The sequence below is a fragment of the Macrotis lagotis genome, chromosome 3 (assembly GCF_037893015.1).
Source record: "Macrotis lagotis isolate mMagLag1 chromosome 3, bilby.v1.9.chrom.fasta, whole genome shotgun sequence".
In the NCBI taxonomy this organism is placed as follows: Eukaryota; Metazoa; Chordata; class Mammalia; order Peramelemorphia; family Peramelidae; genus Macrotis; species Macrotis lagotis.
The window spans coordinates 17,379,743-17,400,911 of NC_133660.1; the positions used below are offsets into that span (position 1 = coordinate 17,379,743).

Here is a 21,169-nt window from a genome sequence, read left to right on the forward strand (position 1 = left end):
CTGAGGCCAGATTTGAACTCAGGTACTCCTAACTCCAAGACCAGTGCTCTATCCACTGTACCACCTAGCCGCCACCCCCATTTTAGAGTTGGAGAAGATGAGGCCAGATTGTGGAGGAGACTTAACCCAAGGCCACAGATTATGAGCAGACGAGGTAGGATTTGAATACAGTCCAGTCCTTGGCTCTAGAGCCAACCGTCTTTCCCTATTCTACACCTGAAGGATTTGTGTGATCCTAAAGTAGAATAATTATGTGGCCCAGGCACAAATTAAACTGATCAAACCAGGAGATCCACATTGAAAAAAGAAGGGGTTCATGGCTCACAGCCAGCCTGAACCTAATGTGGTCAAGGGAGTGGACCCAAGCCTGGCGTTTTCCCCTGTGCACCTTCTCCCTCCCACACTCCAAGGACCTGGGCTTGGCTGTCCTCCTCCCTGAGGAGGCCCAGGACCCCATGAGATTCATGGCCTCCCAAAGTGGCTAAGGCTGGCAAATCCACAGGGCTAGCCTCTCAGCTCCAAGGAAGCTGCTCTGGGATGCCAGGCCCTCACCCCAAAGCTTTCCAGCTTGGTGGGGCTCTACCAACTTGGAGCCATTTCCCTCCATGCTACAGAGAAGAATCAGAAAGCTCATAGCGGTCACTGTCCCAAGACTCTTCTGCTAGTGACCACCAGTGACCTCCCCAAGAAGACCCTCAGCCCAGGAGCACTGCATGTTTGGGAAGACATGGGCAAAGCCAAGGGTGGGCTGAGGAGGGGAACCAGGATGGTGAGGGGCCTGCAGACCATTCCCTTTTGTGAGACATAAATATAGAGGATGACTAGACTAGAGGCTCTGGGGACATGAGGTTCTTTCAAGGTCTAGAGAGGGGTCACTTGGAAGAGGGATCACTTCTGCCGGGTCCAGCAGTGGGTCTGCAGGACAAAAGCCATGGGGAAAGTGAGGAGGGAGGGAGAGAGAGAGAGAGAGAGAGAGAGAGAGAGAGAGAGAGAGAGAGAGAGAGAGAGAGAGAGAGAGAGAGAGAGAGAGAAGACAGCGACAGAGACGGGGTGGGGAAGAGGAGGCCAAATAGAGGAGAGGGAGAATGGTGGGAGGAGAATAAAAGGTCAAGGGCACAGCTTTTTGACTCCTTAAGGCCCCAGAGTCAGCCTCTTCTCTCTGAGTGAAGCTACAAGTGTTCCCCCACACGGAGCCTCCCCAATGCCTCAATCTGGATTTGGCTCTGGCTCTGGGCCCTCCTAGCTGCTGCTCAGGGCCAGGGGCAGCTCCTGGTGCCAGAGACAGCCTCTTTCCCTCTCTCCATCTCTGTCTCTCTCTCTCTCTATCCTTCTCTGTCTCTGTCTCTGTTTCTGTCTCTCTCTGTATCTGTCTCTGTCTTTTTCTGTCTGACTCTGTCTCTCTTTGTCTCTGTCTCTGTCTGTCTGTATGTCTCTCCATCTGTCTCTGTCTCTTTCCTCTCTCTGTCTCTGTTGTCTCTGTCTTTTTCCATCTGTCTCTGTCTCTCTCTCTGTCTGTCTGTCTCTGTGTCTCTGTCTCTGTCTGCCTGTCTGTCTCTCTGTGTGTCTCTCTCTCTCTCCAGAGATTTTGGAAACCCCAGTTCAGGGCCCAGAATTGGGGCATCAAGAGGCTCCAGATAGGAAGGAGACAGGACAGCCCAGGACTGCTAAGGGCAGGTGGCTTCTAGTCCACATGGGAGGAGTAGGGGGCAGCCCCTGGGAGAGCAGAACACTTGGGGCTGGGGGCTGGAGAGCCCAAAACTTGGGGGACAGGACAGCCTGGGCCCAGTATAGACAGACAGCCGCCTTCACGGGCTGGGCCCCCCATCATCAGATGGTAAAAGTGAAGCACCTTCTTCCCTTCCTCACCCGGCAGATCTGAGAAATGCAGGCCTGGGGGGGAGGCTAGGTATCACCCCCCACCCCATTTTAAAGAGGAGGAAATGAAGGTCAGAGAGAGGAAGGGACTTGCCCAAGGTCACCCCCTTAGCAGGAGGACAAGACTTAAAGCCAGGGCCCCCTGCCCCCAAGTCAGCATTCTTTGTGTTCAGTACCCCCTCAGGGAAATGCCCCTGATCTGCCCTAACCTCTATCTTCTCTAGGAGGGGGCACTGTTTGCCCTGACTCATAGGGAGGGGGGCCCCTGGGGGCAGGACCACCAGTGGGGGCTCTAGTTTCCCTTCTTTTCCTTCTGCTCTTCTCAAAACCTGGGAGGCCCAGATGCCATGAGAAGGCATTCAGACACCTAGATGAGCTGGGCACCACCCACCGCAAGCCCTCCAGTCCGCACAAGACCTCTGGAGGGTCCTACGGTCCGCTGGGCCAAAGCTGTCCTCCCTGCTGCGACGCCTGTGCTGTTCAGAGAGCTACCCCCAGAGATGCTGGAGTGCAGAGAAGGGCTCACTGAGGCTGTGGCCCTGTCAGATATTGCCCGCTGGCTGAATAGTGGCTCCCTTCTCCAGGGGCTCTGTGGGATAATTCTGTTTCCAATACCCCTGACTGGGACATCAGGTTAGAAACCACAGTGGGAAGCTAGAAAAGCCCTCACTGACCTTCCCATCCAACACCCAATTTTTACAAAGAAGGAAACTGAGGCCAGGGAGAGACAAGCTCTTGGCTAGAATAACAAAGGCGAGAAGCAGGTCTGGACCCTGGCCTGGACCTTGCTGCCTCATGCAGACTTTCTAGCAGAGGGCAATATCCTGTTCTGGCCACAGCCGCTGGTGACCGACTTGCTCCAGTCAGGATGGGCAACTTTGGCCACATTTAAACAGTCACAGGTCCTGAAGTGCTGAGGAAGCCAAACTACAGACATTCCCCTGGGGCTGGACCTCTCCTCCCCTCCCCTCCAGGGGATGGTCACCGTCTTGCTCCCTTTCATGGATGCCCCTTCTTGGGTCCCTGTCCTCACCTTAGGCCGCGTGTCCACAACGTACATGAAGTCACTTCCAGGATTGGCCCTCCGGATCGCCTGTAGCATCTGTTCATCCTCAAGACAGCGGGCACTGAAGCCAGACAGGGGCTGGCTGCTCCGGCAGATGGAGGCCTGGGGGAGGCAATCAAACTCTGTTCAATGAGGCCGGCCCGGGGCTCCAGGGGGCTCTGGGAGTGGGACAAGCCTCCACCTCCCAAGCATCAAGAACAGTATTAGTGTCAGCAGAATGGGTTCTGAGTTGGGCACCCTGTCTGGGGTCTGGCATGGATGAGCTGTGTGACTGTATGTAAGTCATGACTCTTCTCTGATGTCCACCTGGCCCTCCCTTGGTCTGAATGAGATGAGATGAGACTCCCAAGGCTCGGGGCTAGCTGCTTCAAACTAAATACTGGTCCAGAAGAGTGTGTACCTTCTGAGTGACCTCAGAGGGCTGGCCATTTATTCTGAGGTCACTGCCATCTTGGGAAGCAGCCTCTGGCTTCATTTGACATTCTCTACCAGGGAAGAACAGTCCATCTGAGCTGGGGGGGGGATTACAAGAGTGCTCAGTCTATTCCAACAAAGTCAGCAAGCCATTATTTGGAGGACTCAGCATATTTTAGAGAAAAGATGAATCAGACAGCAGGAAGGCAAAGGACTTGTCCAGAGACACATAATGTGAGTGGTTGAGCCAGCCCTTGAACCCAGGTCTCCAGACTTGAAGCTCCTTCCACTGAACAGGACCCTTGGGGCTTAGAAACTTTCTGGTTATTTACGGCTTAAAGTCACCCTCCACAGACACTCAATTATTGACCCTGACACTCTCCCAAGAAAACCCCGCTCCTCTGAGGGCCAAGGAAGGCTCTGGGGACACACTCATGGGTCTCTCAAGGGGACTGGGAATGAAGACCACAGCCGGGCCAGTGACTAAGGGTGTCTGAAGAGGCTCATGATTACACCTGGAGTACAGGTCACCAGGGTACACACCTAATCTCGCAGGGTCAGAGTACACACCACATTGCCAGGACCCCCACCCCACCTCCCCACTGGAGAAGGCAGATCTAGGAGAAGAAAAACCAGAACTCTGGACTCACATTTGTGTCTTTATAGTAATAAGACAAGGCAGGGAACCGCCGGCGGCTTCGGAACTTGGAGCTGCCCACGATGATATGTGCAGTGGCTGACCTGGGGACATAGACGTCAGTGGGATACGAGTCACACACCTGTCCAACAGAATACAAGGGTGGTTTTAGAAAATCCACTGTAATAGCTGCTCATTAAGACCCAAGCACCAGGTTTGCTGAATTTCCAAGTTGTGAATTCAAGGGGAGAGGCAGGAAGAAAGAGTGAGATTGAGGGAAAGAAGGGGGGAGAGAGAGGAGAAGAAGAAAAAAGAGAAGAAAGAAGAAGAGAAGAAGAGGAGGAGGAGAAGGAGAAGAGGAGAAGAAGAAGAAAGAAGAGAAGAAAGAAGAAAAGAGGAGGAGGAGAAGAAGGAGAAGAAGGAGAAGGGAGGAGGAGGAAGAAAGAAGTGGAAGGACAGAGGGAGGAAGAGGGGGAAGGGAAAGGGAGAGTACACAGCTCTGAACAGTGGACCTTCATCATGGGGCTTCAGAAGAAAAATACAGAAGAGTTTAGGGGGCACCTTCTTCCCCTAGGGATTTTTGGATCCTAGAACTGGATGGGACCTCAGAGATCATCTAGCCCAAGTCCCTCATTTAACAAATGAAGAAACTGAGGTTCAGGAAGGATTAGAAACTGGTTACAACTCACACAGCATTCTGTACAAAGAGAAAACCAAGGCTGAAGCAGTGTCTTGAATGTCATCAAAGAGCTAGCAGAAGATTCTTTTACAGTGGCTCCCAGAACCCGCCTTGGTTGTTTCCCCTTGGAGTATAGGGGATCCTGTACTCTCTCAAGGCTAGGCAGGACAGGCAGGTTGAGCTCAGGCAGGTGTCCCAGGACGCTGCGGTTTGCAGTCCAGCCTGGGGGCTTTGGGTATCTGTGGTATGAGCACCAGTCAGACTTCCTTAGATTTATGGTTTGGGTTCACTCTCTGCATTCATTTCCCCCTCTCATTTCACATGGCAGGAGCTAGGTCTTCTCCATTTCCATTCCCCTGGGGACCAAATATATCACAGTTACATAGAACTGAAGGTCCCTCCCTGCTGAGAGCAGGGTAAATAAGGAGGCTCCATCTACCTCTGGGAGCATTTACTCTTTCAAAAGGCAGAGAAACAAACAATGTATTAGTATTTTCTCCAATGGGGAAGAGCTTAGTTTTCCAGATGGAAAGGGTATGACTTGTAAAGAAATGACTTCTTTATTCTAAAATTTGTTATCAGAGGAATGGAAAAATGGACCAAGTCTGACATGCACCTTCAATTTGGGGTGGGCAGATATCAAAGGGTTCAAAGGAAAGGAGAAACTGGAAGGTCAAAAATTCTAGAGACACCTGCCCCTGGGGCTAAGGAATGGGGAAATTCTCCAGAATGAAAGTGAATATACTATGAGAAATGGTTCCAGTAAATGGGGAAAGATTTGTCTAAATCAGCCAATGTGGATATACAGGTAATTCAACAACTTTGATTTTGAAAATTTTATTAAAATCTTTAGTTTTAATATCAATGATACCTCTGAACATGTTTCCTCTACCCCTTCTCAAAGAGCTATCATTATTTTAAAATGAAAAAGGAAAAATTAATCAAAATTAACCAACTCATCAGCCAATTTATAGTGTTCTTGTGCCACAATCCCCCAGTTCAGTCAACCCTTCTAATTTCATAACATTCAGCCATGATTGTTTTTGGTTGCAGTTCTTTCCATTTATATTGTTGTCGTTCTCTATATTATTTTCCTTATTCTTCTTATTGCACTTTTTATAAGTTCCTTTAAGACTCCGAGTGCTTCTCTGGAGTTTTTTTTCATTCATCAGTTTTTCAGAGTGCAGCCACATTCCATAATAATCACACCCTAAAATGTCTTAGCCATTCATCAATCAATGGGCATTGACCTGTGATTAGAAAAGATGCTCTAGGGGGCAGCTAGGTGATGCAGTGGATAGAGCACCAGCCGGGGACTTGGGAGTCAGGAGTACCTGAGTTCAAATCCGGTCTCAGACACTTAATAATTACCTAGCTGTGTGGCCTTGGGCAAGCCACTTAACCCCGTTTGCCTTGCAAAAATCCTTAAAAAATGCTCTAATAACTATTGTAATGAATATGCATTTTTACCTTTGACCTCTCTGGGATATATACTTGACCAGAAGATATTGGGGTCAAAGGATCTAGATGATTTAGTCCCCTTTTAAACCGAGTTCTGAAATGTTTTCCAGACTGACTGGACAAACTCATGGTTCCATCCCCAGAGTATTAATGCATCTATTAACTCTAACCCCTCCAACACTGATTATTCCCAACTTTTTCATATTTTCCAAATTGCTAGGTGTGAGTTGAAACCTATAATTTGCATTCCTCCTAAGGTTAAAGACATGGGGCACCTTTCATACACTTATTCACAATTAGTCAATCTTCTTTGGAGAACCGTTTGTTCATCATCTTTGTATATTAATTCTGAAATAACTTTTGCTTATCTATTTGGGTTAATCCCCCTATAACTTGGATAGCAAACTCTTATCAAATTATTTGAAGCAAAGATTCTTTTAATCTCAAGTGCCAACTTCCCTTCTTATCTTAATTGCATTCATTTTAATTGTGCAAAACTTTACAATTCCAAGTAATCAAACTTGGCTGGCAAAGCTCTGATTGTTTCTGTTCCTTGTTTAGTTAAGAGTTCCCTGTTTATCTAAAGAGCTATGGAAGGCAACTGAGTTGATTGTCCTCTAATTTATTTTTATGGTCCACCTTTAATATTTGAGTCCAAAGTTCATTTTGAGCTCATTGTGACGGATAGAAAGTTTTCTAAAAAATAGCAAGTTCTTTCACAAATAATTTATTGAACACTGCCCTACTGCAACTTGGATTTTTCAAAGAGGTATACAGAAGATAGAAACAAAGTACCAGAAGATGCATACAAAAGCATGGGTGGTCCTTCATGAATAGTCAAGGATGTAAAAGTAAAGAATAGCAAACCTTGGGAGCAGAAGCATGTTTTCAAATGTTTAATAACTGACTCTCTGGGGGAGGGAGGAATGGGTACCTTAAACATTTTTAGGTTTAATTTGGATGATTGACATTTTGTCCAACACCTTTTTCAATCTAGTTGATCAATCAAACAATCAAGCCCTGGTTTGTCAATTTTTTTTTAGGTTTTTGCAAGGCAAACGGGGTTAAGTGGCTTGCCCAAGGCCACACAGCTAGGTAATTATTAAGTGTCTGAGACCGGATTTGAACCCAGGTACTCCTGACTCCAGGGCCAGTGCTTTATCCACTGCGCCACCTAGCCACTCCTGTTTGTCAATTTCTGAGGTATCAATGCTCTCACAAACATTTAACCATCTAGGTGCTCAAACAAAGAACAACCCAGATGCTGTGGTTATTTTTAATCCTGAGTGGGGAAAAGATAGGGATGAAAAAAAGGACCGGAGCTACCTGATGTGAATGGGATACTGTCAGGGGAGAAGAGATAATGGAACTGGTGAATTCTTTCTCTGTCAAGTCCAGGGTTACTATAGCTCAGAGTACTGAAAGGCCTGGAGGATATGACATCATTCAAGACAGGGCTTTGGAAAAATAATGGACAAAGAAAGAACAACAGAGGACTGAGAAGGACAAATTCTGATTTGATTTTCACAAAAGAATAAATGAGTCTAATGGTCTAATGAGCTTGATTTTCATTCTAAACAAAATTTACAATGCACTTTTTTTTTTAGGTTTTTGCAAGGCAAACGGGGTTAAGTGGTTTGCCCAAGGCCACACAGCTAAGTAATTATTAAGTGTCTGAGACCAGATTTAAACCCAGGTACTCCTGACTCCAGGGCTGGTGCTATATCCACTGCACCACCTAGCTGCCCCACAATGCACTTTTAAAAGGAGGGTTGATGAATATTTAGAAAAGGAAGCAGTGATCATAAAGAGTCAGGTTTCAACAAAAACAGTAGTGTCAGATTTTCTGACAGGGTTATTATGCTGGCAGATTAGGGAAATATGTTGTAATACTGTACCTGAATATAAGCAGAGCCTGAGACAGTCTTCATGCCATCTTTGTGTAAGAATAGAGATATGGGCAGGATAATAATGAATGCTCAACCTCCCAATGCAGACATAAATGATACAAGGTAAACTTGAAAGGAAGTCTTCTATGGAGTACCTTTGGGATCTAGAATTGACCTTTTATTTATTTATTTCAATATTTTCATCATTGTTTTAGACAGGCTTGTTAAATGAACAGTCAGAGACAATTTTTAACAAAATCTTGGTATAATACCACTGTGCTCATGAAATGAAACTGAAACAGGAAAAATATATAGTCAAACTTAGCTCTAAAAAATTTGATTTCAGAAGTATATGAAGAAAGTAGGCTGGATTTACATCAACTCATCTGAAAATGATCTGAGAGTCTTAGTGGACTGCAAGTTCAATATGCCATACACATCATCATCATTATCATCAATCATTAATTCACTGACATAATAGCTGATGTGTATATATATATATATATATATACACACACACACACACACATATGTGTGTGTGTGTGTGTGTGTGTGTGTGTATAAATATCTATATATCTGCACTGGAACTGGAGTCAAGAAGATCTGAGCTTGAATCTGAACTCAGACACTTCCCAAGCTGTGTGACCCCGGGCAAGTCATTTCTTCCTATTTGTCTCAACTTCCTCATGTGTAAAATGAGCTGGAGAAGAAAATGTTAAACCACTTTGCAAGAGTTGGACTACTGAAAAGACAAAACCAAAAAAAAGATAATTTGCCTAGAATACATTGTTGGTGGAGTTGTGAACTGATCCAACCATTCTGGAGAAGGATTTGGAACTATGCCCAAAGAACAATCAGACTGATCTTATCCTTTGATCCAGTAATTTTCACTACTAGGTCTATTCCCCAAAGAGATCACAGAAAAGAAAAAAAAAAGACCCACATGTACAAGAATATTTATAGCAGCTCTTTTTTGTAGTGGCAAAAAACTGGAAATGAGGGGATGTCCATCATGTGAAGAATGGCTGAACAAGGTAGGAATGTTATGGATACTACTGTTCTGTAAGATACTACTGTTCTGTAAGAAATCAAGTGTGGCCAGACCTCAGAAAAGCCTGGAAAGACTTACATGATCTGATGCTGAACGAAGTGAGCAGAACCAAGAGAACATTGTTCACATTAACAACAACACTATGAGATGATCAACTCTGATGGACAGCAGTGCAGAGATCAAGGATAACCCTGAGAGACCCGTTATGGACAGTGCCTGCTGTCACATCCAGATTAAAAACTATGGAGTCTAAATTCAGAGCCAAACCTGCTATGTTCTCTTTTAAACTTCCTTTTCTTTCTTTCTCATGGTTTCCCCCTTAGTTCCAATTCTTCACAACATGGTTAATATGGAAATATTAAACATGATCGTATATGAAGAGGGGGCAAGAAAGGGATGGTGGTATAAATTTTGGAACTCAAAAGCTTTCAAAAGGATGAATGTTGAAAACTAGTTCTGCATGTAACTAGAGGGGAAAAAAAAAGACTTGCTCAAGGTCACACAGCTAGTAATGTCCTGAAGCAAGATTTGAACTCTGGTCTTTCTGACTGCAAATCCAATTCTGCTTATCTACTAAGTCATCTCCCTCCTACTCCTGGACACATATCCCAAAGACATTTAAAATAGGAAATAAAGTTCTTAGATACACCAGAAGATTTTTGGCAGCATCTGTTAGGGTAGGAAAAAGATGAAAACAAAGTCTGTGTCCATCTATTGAGGAATGGTTGACAGATTGTGGCGGATGCAGGAAATGAATGGTATTGTGTCTCTAGGAATGATGACTATGAGGAATTCAGAGAAACATGAGAAGCCTTTTCTGAATGGATAAAGATCAAAGAAGTCCATGGGCTCAAATCCAGGTCATAGGAAAATCAGTGGAAGGAATTGGGGATGTTTTTCCTAGAGATGAGAGCAGAAGTCTCCAGAGGGCCATGATAACTATCTTTTATGTAAGGTCTGTGAGGTAGGAGAAGAACAAGATTTATTCTGCATGGTCCCAGGGGGTAGAACCACCTGGCTTAGATGTCAGGACCAAGCTCATCACTCCAAGAGCAGACCGGAACTGAGATAGGCTGCCAGAGGGGTGGTGGGCTCCCCATCCTAGGGTGTCTTCAAGCCCAGGCTGGATGACCTTGTGTCAGAGATATTACATGGGGGTATGATTTGGAGTTGAGGGAGGGGTTAAACAGTTTCTGAAGCCTTACAACGATTAACTTCTGGGATTCTGTGGAAGCAGCCCCAGGAAAGCTATGTACTCAGTAATATGAAGGCTGGCCATGATCCAGTGAAGCATGATTGACCCATCTGGGCTCCAGAGGATGCCCACTGAGGCCCACATCCCTCCACAGAGGCAGCAGATGATGGCTGAAGAATGGGGCATTCCCGCTCAGGAGAGATGGCTGTGCCATCTGCTTTGGCCCTCCTGCGTTCCTCTACTAGAAGAAAAGGATCTGCTAGACAAAACCCTGGCTGGGCTGTCAAAATGCAAAGGCAAAACCCCAAGAAACACAAGGAAAATGACAAGCTGGCAGGAGCAAATTCAATGACCTGGCTTACCCATCAATAATGTCCCCTCCTATCCAGCACCATCCAGACGAATTGATTTTTGACATCACCCTCTAGTAAGGGACTGGACCAGGCCCTGGGGAGTGAGTTTTTTTTGTTGTTGTTGTTGGTTTTTTTTAGGTTTTTGCAAGGCAAACGGGGTTAAGTGGCTTGCCCAAGGCCACACAGCTAGGTAATTATTGACTGTCTGAGACAGGATTTGAACTCAGGTACTCCTGACTCCAGGGCGGGTGCTTTATCCACCACGCCACCTAGCCGCCCCACCAGGGAATGAGTTTTGAGTTCATTGTGCCTCCTTCCCTCCTGGCTGGCTGCCAGATTACTCTGACTCCCAGGCCCAGCTCTCCTCTGCTCAAAAGTCCACAATTGCCTTCTGCATACTGAGGGATATCCCAAGTCTATGGGGGCATTCAAGATTTATTTTTCCAGACCTTTTCATGATACTCCTCTCAGTGACCCAGGTATTTCCTATTCTCTAAACATAATCTGGACTTTCTTTTAAAGGTATCACATTATTACTATTTAATAAGGCCTATAACCTGATTAGAAACACTAAAAGCATCAGTGAGACATGTCAGACACTCTCAGGCCCCTTCCAATGGATGGCTCTAGAACTTTACTCCCAGGTATGACTTCTTTGAAAGCTCCCAAGCTTCCCATGTTTTTGAATATTTGCATCTTAGATATACATTTAATATTGAACACCCAGCTCAAGTTCAAGAAAAGAAAGAACCAAACCTTCTCTGGGTCCAAGTCTACAGAAACTTCTATTTAGGTTTTTATTTATAGATTGTATATATTATTATATTATTATATATTTATATATTTTTCATTATTTTTCTATTTTTTAAGGCAAACGGGGTTAATATTTCTCTATTTTTAACATTCATTTCTCCAATGTTGAGTTATGAATTCTCTCCCTGCCTCCTCCACTCACTGAGCAGGCCAGCAATGTGATCTCAATTAGTCACATGAAATCATGCGAAACCCATTTCCATATTGGCCACTGTACAAAAAAAGCAGGAAAGAAGAATGTGAAAAAAATGATGCTTTGATCTGCACTCAGAAGCCAGGGGTCCTTTCTCTGGAGATGGAGCGCAATTTTAATCAACTTTCCATGAAGTTTAAGCAAACCCGACATGGCTGTTACCATCAGAAACTGTAGCGGGAAGAAATGGAAAGTGCCCTGGAGATTGATCCAGAGGCCTCCTTTATTGGGGGGGGGGGCATGGCAGTGACCTGGAGTGAGTTTACTTTTGCACACAGTCTCGGAGCAGAGCTAGGATGGGGGCCCAGATCTCTCTCTCCTGATTTCCGGCACCATGTTCTTTTCATTGCAGAGCTCTACATTGTTACTCTTTGTAAAAGGATGGAGAAGATGGTTCTCCTCCCTGAGAGAAAAGTAGAGGATCAGCTACCCGAGGGAAGGGAGCCCCTGCTATGTGATGAGGACCTTGACCAGTCAGGGCAGGGGAGCTGGCCAACAAGTGCCCCAACCTCTTAGCCTCTGTTGTCTCACAGCTTTCCCCCACAAAGCAGGAGAAGAAGGGAGGTCTGATCTGAGAGTGGGGAGACTCAAGTATTGCCATCCAGGTCTCTATCACCTGCTTCACTCACCCGGTAGTCTCTGTTGGCATCGCTGAGGTGCCAGTAGCTGTTGGGGATGCCCATGCGCTGGTACTCCTCACGGAGGTCCACTAGTCTCCAGCCTTGCTCCCGTTCTTCCTTATCCAGTTTGGGGTTGAAGGAGAAACAGAAGAGCTCTTCATATTTCACTGAAAGATAGAAGTCAGAGTGTAGATAATGAGATCCTGGTCCTCAAGCTGGGAGCCACCCAACACCTTCTCTGGTCCCACAATGCTTGGGAAGGGCTTCCCCGAGGGTTGGAAGCTCTCTGTCCCCAACACCAAGTGAGAGCAGATGCCACCTGAGCCTCCACTCTCTCACACTCTGCTAGAAGCCAGGACGGCACAAAGAACCCCCACCCTGGGGCCACCAGTGGGTTCAATAAAAACACAAGAATCAACAGACTTTTAGTCACTGACAGATTCGAATCCTCTCAGATGGATCTGGGGGCAGACAAATAGAAACGGCATTTTTCTAATTTCCTTTAATGCTCCAAGATCTTCCAAGGCAGAAAATTGCCAGGTTTTTTTTTTAAAGTATTGGCTCCTAAGCCTTGCCAGGAAGGCAGATGGTCAAGAGGAAAGATCTCTGTGGCCTTGTCATCAGAGGATGAAATTCCTCCGCTTCCCACCTGAGGGACTTTGGGTTGGGCCTTCATCTCCTTGGGGCCTCCTTTATAAAAGGAAGATTTGTGACATGCCTGTAGGACCAAGAATCCCCTCTCAATAGCTTTTACAGGGGTGGTCTCACAAATGCTTTTCTGTTTCTGTTTTTGGCTTTTTTGCAAGGCAATGGGGTTAAGTGGCTTGCCCAAGGCCACACAGCTAGGGAATTATTAAGTGTCTGAGGCCAGATTTGAACTCAGGTATTCCTGACTCCAGGGCCATTGCTCTAGCCACTGTGACACCTAGCTGCCCCCACACAAATAAATTTCTACCACATGCATGTACAGTTGGTGGATGTCCTAAGTGGCACCTGGGGCTCACATCCTGCTAGCTCTAAACCTTCAGAAAATAGGATTTTACTTGTATTAATTATATCTAATTCATTATCTGCAATTATAAATTTATCTAATTTATTATCTCCAATTATAAATATTCTGTATTCTTAATGATATATGCTTATAAAATAATTATGTAAGATGATTCATCATATAATTTATTATGTGTAATTATTAATTAGATATAATTAACCATAATGGGACTGTGATAAATAATCTCTCTACCAGGTGGAACAATTCTTTGATTGATGATGTTTGTCCTTCATTCTCAAAGAAGACTATGGCATCATGAAGGTGATGCCATGACATGTAAGCAAGTGGATGTAGTCATCCGTCTCACTCTCTCACTTTCTCCTCTAGTAGCATCTGGGTCAGATATAGAGCAGGAGGACTAGAGATGGTCCAACCAAGTGGGTGATTCCATCAGAGACTGTCGGAGCCCAGGACTTCCTGGGGTGTAGGCTTCTCTTCCCTCTGCTCTTTGGTTATTTCTGTGACCCTGGACTTGTCACTGATCTGGGGGGTAGGTTCTGGGGTCATAGCTCTGGCCCCAACTCTGGTCTCAGCTCTCCCACGGCTTGCTCTGGGGTTTCCTGGTATCGGCCATTCAAGGCTTCAAACCACCTCCTCATTAACCATCTGTGCGACTGGCAGGAAAAAACTATCTTTGCCATGTGTCTCTGCTTCCTGTACCCTCAAAATGTGGCTGATGGCAAACCTCTTTGAGGTACCATCAGAGGGGAGAGAGAACTCCAGGATACCTGGGCTTCACTGAATTGAAGGGGTTGCCCAGGTAGGTTCTGCTTGAAGGCTTTCAGGGAGGAGGCGGAGGCTCTGCCTTTACAGGTAGTCTTTCCCAGTGTTCTCACTTTGGGATAACAACACTGTGGAGTAAGTGTGGCCTCTCTGCCTCCTGCCTCTGACCCTGGTTCTACTCACTGTCTAGTCACTGCCTCAAGGAACAATGGCCAAGTTCCTCCCTACCCCTCAGCTCAAGTCTTAGTGAGCTGGAACACTCCTGCGTCAACTGGCCAATCTTCACATGACAGGGACCCTTCACCATTTGCGTTGTCTTCCTCCGGACCCTCTCCAGCCCATCCCTGCCCCTGTAAAACTAGGCTCCCCTCCAAACCAAATCCAATATTCAAAATGAGATCTGACTTGGCAGAATAGAGAGGGACCCCTCTGCCCCTCATGATGCAATCCAAAGTCCCCAGAGCTATATGGGCTGCCACATCACACTGCTGACTGCTAGGGAAATGACAGTCTCCTAAGGCCTTGGGTATTTTTGAGACCAACTACTTTTTTTTTTTGCAGTGGGGTTAAGTGGCTTGCCCAAGGTCACACAGCTAGGTAATTATTTAAGTGTCTGAGGCCGCATTTGAACTCAGGTACTCCTGACTCCAGGGCCGGTGCTCTATCCACTGTGCCACCTAGCTGCCCTGAGACCAACTACTTTCTAACCCTGCCTCCCATAGCCTGTGTGGGTTATGTGGAATTTTTCCACTTCAGTAAAATCTCCACTTATTTCTCCAGAAGTCCATCCTATCGGATTCAACCAAATGTCTCACTCTAACTTCTCAATATCTTTGAAAATCCCAGTCAGCAGGCCCTGCCGGCGAGGCGCCACCTGCTTGGGTAGTGAGCTGACCGTGCCCTCCTTTATCTAAGTCACTGATTGAGATGCTCAACAGCATGGGGCCAAACTCCAAGCCTGGGAGTGAGTGCTGGAGAGTTCTGGGCAGAGTTGCAGCAAAGCATGGGACAGTGGTGCTTTGAATCTGGTCAAAGACATGTGTGCACAGAGAGAGAGAGAGAGAGAGAGAGAGAGAGAGAGAGACAGAGAGACAGAGAGACAGAGAGAGACAGAGACAGAGACAGAGATAGAGAGAGCACTCTAACAAATGGCAGATATCTGGATAATCCAAGTCCCTAACACCACTATCCAGTCTTTGTGCAAGCTTGTAATCTAATTTCCAGTCTCCTCATCTATTTCCACTTTCTGACCAGGTGGTCTCTAGCATACACCAAAGATAAAACCACTTTTGTTTCTAATTCATTGACTTTCACCCAGATATTTTCCATCACTTGAATGTTTTCCTCTTTTTTTTTGTATGCAATGCTACCTCTCCTCTATTTCACATATGGACAAGATAGACTAGGGAGCCATGACTCATTTGTGGGATTTGTTCCACCAAGTCTTAGTGATACCTGTAAGGCCAAATTTGCCACTTGGCATGAGGATCTCAGCTGCCTCTCATTTGTTATTTAAACTTTGACTACCTGCCAATAGATATTTGAGCCTCTGGGTTTTGCTGCTGGGTCCTTTCTTGGGTTTTGACCCAGATCCTTCTGTGGTCTGATTAGCCCCCTCTGCAGAAGCCACCAGGACTGGGGAGGTATGGTTGGGGTACACAACTGTGGTCACCACCAGGGAAGATCACTGGAGTCCGGGGTTCAGGGAAGAAGGGTCCCTTGAGATCCTTTAGTTCAAACCTCTCTTTTAGAGATTAGAAAGCTGGGGTGTAGGGAGGGAGATGACTTCCCCAAGGCCACACAGGGAGTAAAAAGCAGTCTTCTTGATCCACATCTATTCCAGGCAACTTCTCTTCTTGGTGGCTGAGTCAATCTGTGTGATCTTAAACTTCTGTGGGCCTCAGTGTCCTAATCTGTAAAATGGGGGACTCAGAGTCCTCAGAGACAGACACATCCAGACAAGGAAACTAAGGGTGAAAGGCAAGGTGGAGATCCCCTAGAAGGGTGGATGGTGTCTTCAGCAGTCCTACGGATGACAAGTCATGCTTCCTGGCCAGGCCTCTGCCTGCCAGCCTCCTCCAGATTGGTTGAAGGAGAGACTGGCACGGACTCAGGGAGCCTCTCCACTCCTTTGGCTTCCATCCAAGGACTAATAATCCTGAACAGACATTCCCTCCCTCACTTTCTCCTTCCCTGATCTTTATGCAAAGCTTCATTAATGGGGACTTCAGGATACACACCAAGGAAAGCTGCTAATGACTCAGGATCAGGGATAAAGGCAACATGCAATGGGAGGACTCACAATATTTCCCAAATGCCAGAAGGAAGAGTTTGAAAAGTAAAAGGACAACAGCAGACTTTTGTTTTTTTAAACCAAACATGGGGAATTCCCAGAGATTCTAATCTAATTGGGGAAATATGAGGGAGAAACAAGGAACTTTAGGAAAATCTTAAGGGGGACAAACAATGCTTTGTCAGTGTCTATAATGAGTTATTCTTGGAGTCACTTAGGAGGAACTGAGGAAGACAAATGAAGCTGAGGGTCCAGGGCTGGGGGCCAGGGATCTGGGGGTCTGGATCCTCAGGCCAAAGGTTCCCTATGCCGACAGCCACAAACCACCAAGTATGGCCATGCAGAGAGAGTAGCGTCCATCGGTGGGGTCAGAAGTCAGATCAGAGAAGCAACAATGGATGTGAACTTAGAGATGTCAGGGTCCACGAAAGAATGGGGAAACCCACAAAAAATGGGGGAAAGGAACCAGCAGATGGGGTGGTGGAGGAGCAGTGTTGAAGAAGGGATCAAAGGGATTGGGAACAAACGTATAAGACCAACAACAGCCCTTGGAAGATCCACCTGGGCCTCAGAGTCAGGAGAGAATGGTATACCCCAGAGAGTGGGGGGCGGGGGAGGCAACTGGGTCTGGCTGGCCTAGTTTCCTCAGTAAAGCTGGGGCAAGGTCTCTACTGGGAGCAGGAGACTGACCCAATTGTACCAGCTCTCTCTCTAGGCAGAACTGAGGGAAACTTTAATCCCAGAGCCACCAACCTCAGAGGGACCTCGGAGGATTTTCACCCAAGAATCCAGCTATTGTTACACCGGGAGATGGGAGATTACCTCCTCTCTGACCAGAGCCAGTGGGGCACTCTACTGACTTGCCCAAAGTCACAGAAACAGACAGTGTCGGAGGTGGAATCTGAACCCAAGACTTCACGACTAGCAGCCCAGCCTTTAGGCACCAGTTGCCCTAGGCTAGGTGGTACAGTGGAGAGGTGGGGCTGGGCCCAGAGTCAGGAATGAGTTCAATCTCAGCCTCAGAGGGTTCCTAGCTGTGTGATCCTGGGCAAGTCATTTTATCCTGTCTGCCTCAGTTTCCTCATCTGTAAAAAGGGCTGGAAAAGGAAATGGCACAAACCACTCCAGTATCCTTGCCAAGAAAATCCACAGAATCAGACATGATTGAAGAATCACATTCTAGGGCATGTTAGCCCCCAAGTATAGCACAAGGACAAAATGCAGAAATGTTGAAAGATCAACTGAGGGATGGATGTCCACTTGCCCCTACTGAGTAAGGAATGTATGGAATGGATGCAATGAGGATTCCAGTCAGAGGGAGGCAGGTGTCCAGCCAAGTGGGAGAGTGGCCCCCCAGAGGCACCAGAAGGGCCCAGAGCCATCTTCCCAAGAAGCCCCCTTGGTGGCCAGGGCTAAACACAAACCTGCCCATGAGGAAGGCCTGTGTTTCTGGGCTTGCTATCATCAGACTCCTCCCATCTCTACAAGCTCATCTCCCTCTCTGGAACCTCTCAACAGAACCAGGCTGCTCTCTTCCTCTATTCTCAATCTGTGTCTTCAGCTTGGTATCTGTTCACTGTCCCCAAGGCTGGAATGGACTCCTGCATCTCAGCCCACTGAGGACCCTCCCATACCTCCAGGATCAGTGGAGGTTCCTCCTTGCCCATGATCCCTCTCCCCCCATGATGAGGCTTATGGCCCTTCCATCGTGTTTGGGATGGGATAACAAGAAACTTGGGGGCTCAAGAATGACTTTGGGGTTCCCTGACTAGAGGTATTTACTGAAAGGTAGGCAAAGTGAGGCAGAGAACAGCAGTTCTGGAGTCCAGTCTTAGAAGCCCAGGAATGACCATCCCAGGGGCATCATCAGCCCTGATCACCAGGGATGTGATGACATGTCGGTCATCACCTCATTACTGAACCAGCTCCAAGGGAGAACTTCGTGGCCTGGCCACCAGGGTGAGTAGAAACCTGGGGTGGGAGATGTAACTCCATAGTTGGCATAGATGTTGAAGTGGCCACTTTCTCAGGTGAATGCACTTGATGGTCCATTCTTACTGATTCTGTCTCCAAGACATTTCTTGGCTCAGTTCCCTTCTCTCTGCTCCCACAGCCAGCATTCTGGTCCAAGCCCAGCCTCCTAAGAGACCCTTTGCTTCCAGACTCTCTCCTCCAACATCTTACACCAGATGCCAAGATCATCTTCTCAAGGCACCAGCATGACCATATCAGTCCTCATCTTCAAAAGTATAGTACAACTTCCTCCAGTCACATTGCAGGTCTTCCACAATCTGGCTCCCATCTACCCTTGCAGCTCCATTAGCCACTCTTTGATCTAGTCAAAGAAGTCTTCTCCCTGTTCCTCACATGCCAGATTCTCTCCTCTCTCTGTACCTTTGAGCTAGCGGTGCCCTATGCCTAGGATGCCCCCCTCCCCACCGCTGCTTCTTAGAATTCTCAATTTTCTTCCTACTTCCCTACTTGTGCTTGGTTTTTTAATTTATTCACATTTATTCTTTTTTTATATTGTTTGACAAGCACTGAATCAAAGAGGCCTTTCCTTTAGGCACCTGAAAGGAGTTAAGGATTCCTTTATGAATAAGGGCATTCTGGGAATGGAGGGCACCCCAAGGGCTCTTACAGAAGAAGTAGGCAGTGCAGTGGTGAACATCCTCTGACCCCAGCCAGCTTGGGGTCTTCCCTTCGCCACAACCATGTGGATCAGGAAGGTCCAAGATCAAAAGTAGCCTCTGACATACTAGTTTTGTACTCTGGGCAAATCCCTTAAGAAAGTTTTAAAATTCTAAATCCTAGGGACAGAGAGGGAGAGGGAGGAGACCCGGAATTTCCTGGTGTGGGGATGTCCCAAGTGAGGAAATTCTGTACAGCAATGCAAATCAGGACCTCATCTGTAATTTAGAATTTTAGAGAGTTCCTGGTTCCCCAAGAGGGTTAAGGGCTTGCTCAGAGTTATAGACCAGTAGCCTGGAAGCTTCCTGAGGGCAGGAATTGTCCTTCACCTTCCTTTGTATTTCCAGGGCTTAGCCCCATAGCTGGTGGTGGTGCTCAGTCAGACTCTTTGTGACCCCAATTGGGATTTTCTTGGCAGATACTGGAGTGGTTCACCATTACCTTCTCCAGCTTATTCTTCAGATGAAGAAACTGAGGTAAACAGGGTGAAGTGATTTGCCCAGGGTCACACAGCTAGTAAGTATCTGAGACTGGATCTGAGCTCAGGTCCTCCTGATTCCAAGGTCAATATTCTATCCACTGTGCCACCCAGCTGCTCAATCTAGTACATACTTCAACATATTTATTGATTAAATGATTGAGGAAATAAATTGTTGCCTGATACCTGATAGTCACACTGCGACTGTCTTCAGGAACTCTAGAACAGAAACTAGGGGACCATTGCTAGAAGGGATGGGAATATTCAGGAATATTCACTTTGGGAGAGATGCCACATGAGCCACACCAAGCTATATTTCCAAGGTTTCCCCTCACAGTTCTATTCCAGGGCAGGGACAAAAAAAAAAAGAGAAATTTGGCCCCCTTCTTTGGGTGGAGGTAGGATCAGGGTTGCCCCACCCCAGGATGAATCTGAGTCTACATGAGGCCAGAACCAAAGCCTTCTTAGAAGGGGGCCCTTTGAATAACATCACAAGTGAGCCACAACTTCCCATGCAACTGAAATAAATTCATTCTAAAATCACCAAAAGACCAGTGGCAGAGACGTGCCTGCTTAACATTGATCAGACCAATAGGACTTGGCGATCCTTTCATTATGGAACAAAATCCACAGTAAAGTCACAAAGTCTACTTGTCCATCACCCAAATGTCCCCTCATTTGGTTCTTCTGCAGTCTCCCTAGAATATTTCTGCACCCAATTTTGAATATCTCTAGAATCATCTAGAACAAATTAAGGGTCGAGTCATAATTGTGGTGGAGTAAATGGTTCTTGGGAAATTTAAAGGAGAATGAAAACCCTTCCACCCCTTCAGCAGCATAGTAATAACTAAGTTTTGTGAAAAAAATAACATTAAAACTAAATTGTGATGAAAGATAAATTTCCTTTAGAGGATACTCGTATCAGTCACCTTGCCAAAACTAGAGATAAATTAAGATACTGAGCTATCTCCCCCTTTCTTAATTACAAATTAAGGAGGACAATAGGCAGAATGCTAAGAGACACATCCTCCCAGGAAGAGACAACCAGAATTCAGATACTATTATTCAAAATTAATCTTTTTTTCTTTTGCAAGGCAGTTGGGTTAAGTGAGTTGCTGAAGGCCACACAGCTAGTGTCTGAGGTCATATTTGAACTCGGGTCCTCCTGACTCCAGGGCTGGTGCTCTATCCACTGTGCCACCTAGCTGTCCCTGAGGATGTTAATCTTTGTAGAGCAGTCTTGGACAGAGATGCTGTGCAACTTCCATGGCTAGGCCACTAAGGATAGTTAAAGATTTTTCCCTAGTCTTTGTTTTTGGATAAATATTTCAGTGTCTCCCTTAGATCCATATGACCATCTTGGAGATAATCTCCACCTGTAGGTTTATTGGTAAATCCCAGAGAATAAATCTTCATGTGTAATCTATATTTTTCTGTTATGTTATTTTAACCCTTTATTTTAAGGTTTCTTACAGTTCTTAGGGTTCACAGTTTATCATCTAATTACTGAGAATGATGTTGTTCATGCTTCATTTTTTTTTTTAGATTTTTGCAAGGCAAATGGGGTTAAGTGGCTTCCCCAAGGCCACACAGCTAGGTAATTATTAAGCGTCTGAGGCCGGATTTGAACCCAGGTACTCCTGACTCCAGGACCAGTGCTTTATCCACTGCGCCACCTAGCCACCCC

The 21,169-nt window shown here is 46.2% G+C and overlaps 1 protein-coding gene across 1 annotated transcript in view; it reads right to left on the minus strand.

Moving 5' to 3' along the window:
• MTMR7 (myotubularin related protein 7) overlaps nucleotides 1-21,169 on the minus strand; it is an 88,700-nt gene that overhangs the window by 29,942 nt on the left and 37,589 nt on the right. Inside the window, exons 4-6 of the mRNA XM_074228184.1 lie at nucleotides 12,256-12,413; nucleotides 4,006-4,134; nucleotides 2,909-3,043 (exon numbers count right to left, since the gene is read on the minus strand). Coding sequence (XP_074084285.1) covers nucleotides 2,909-3,043; nucleotides 4,006-4,134; nucleotides 12,256-12,413 — 422 coding nt within the window. The remainder of the gene's footprint in view (nucleotides 1-2,908; nucleotides 3,044-4,005; nucleotides 4,135-12,255; nucleotides 12,414-21,169) is intronic.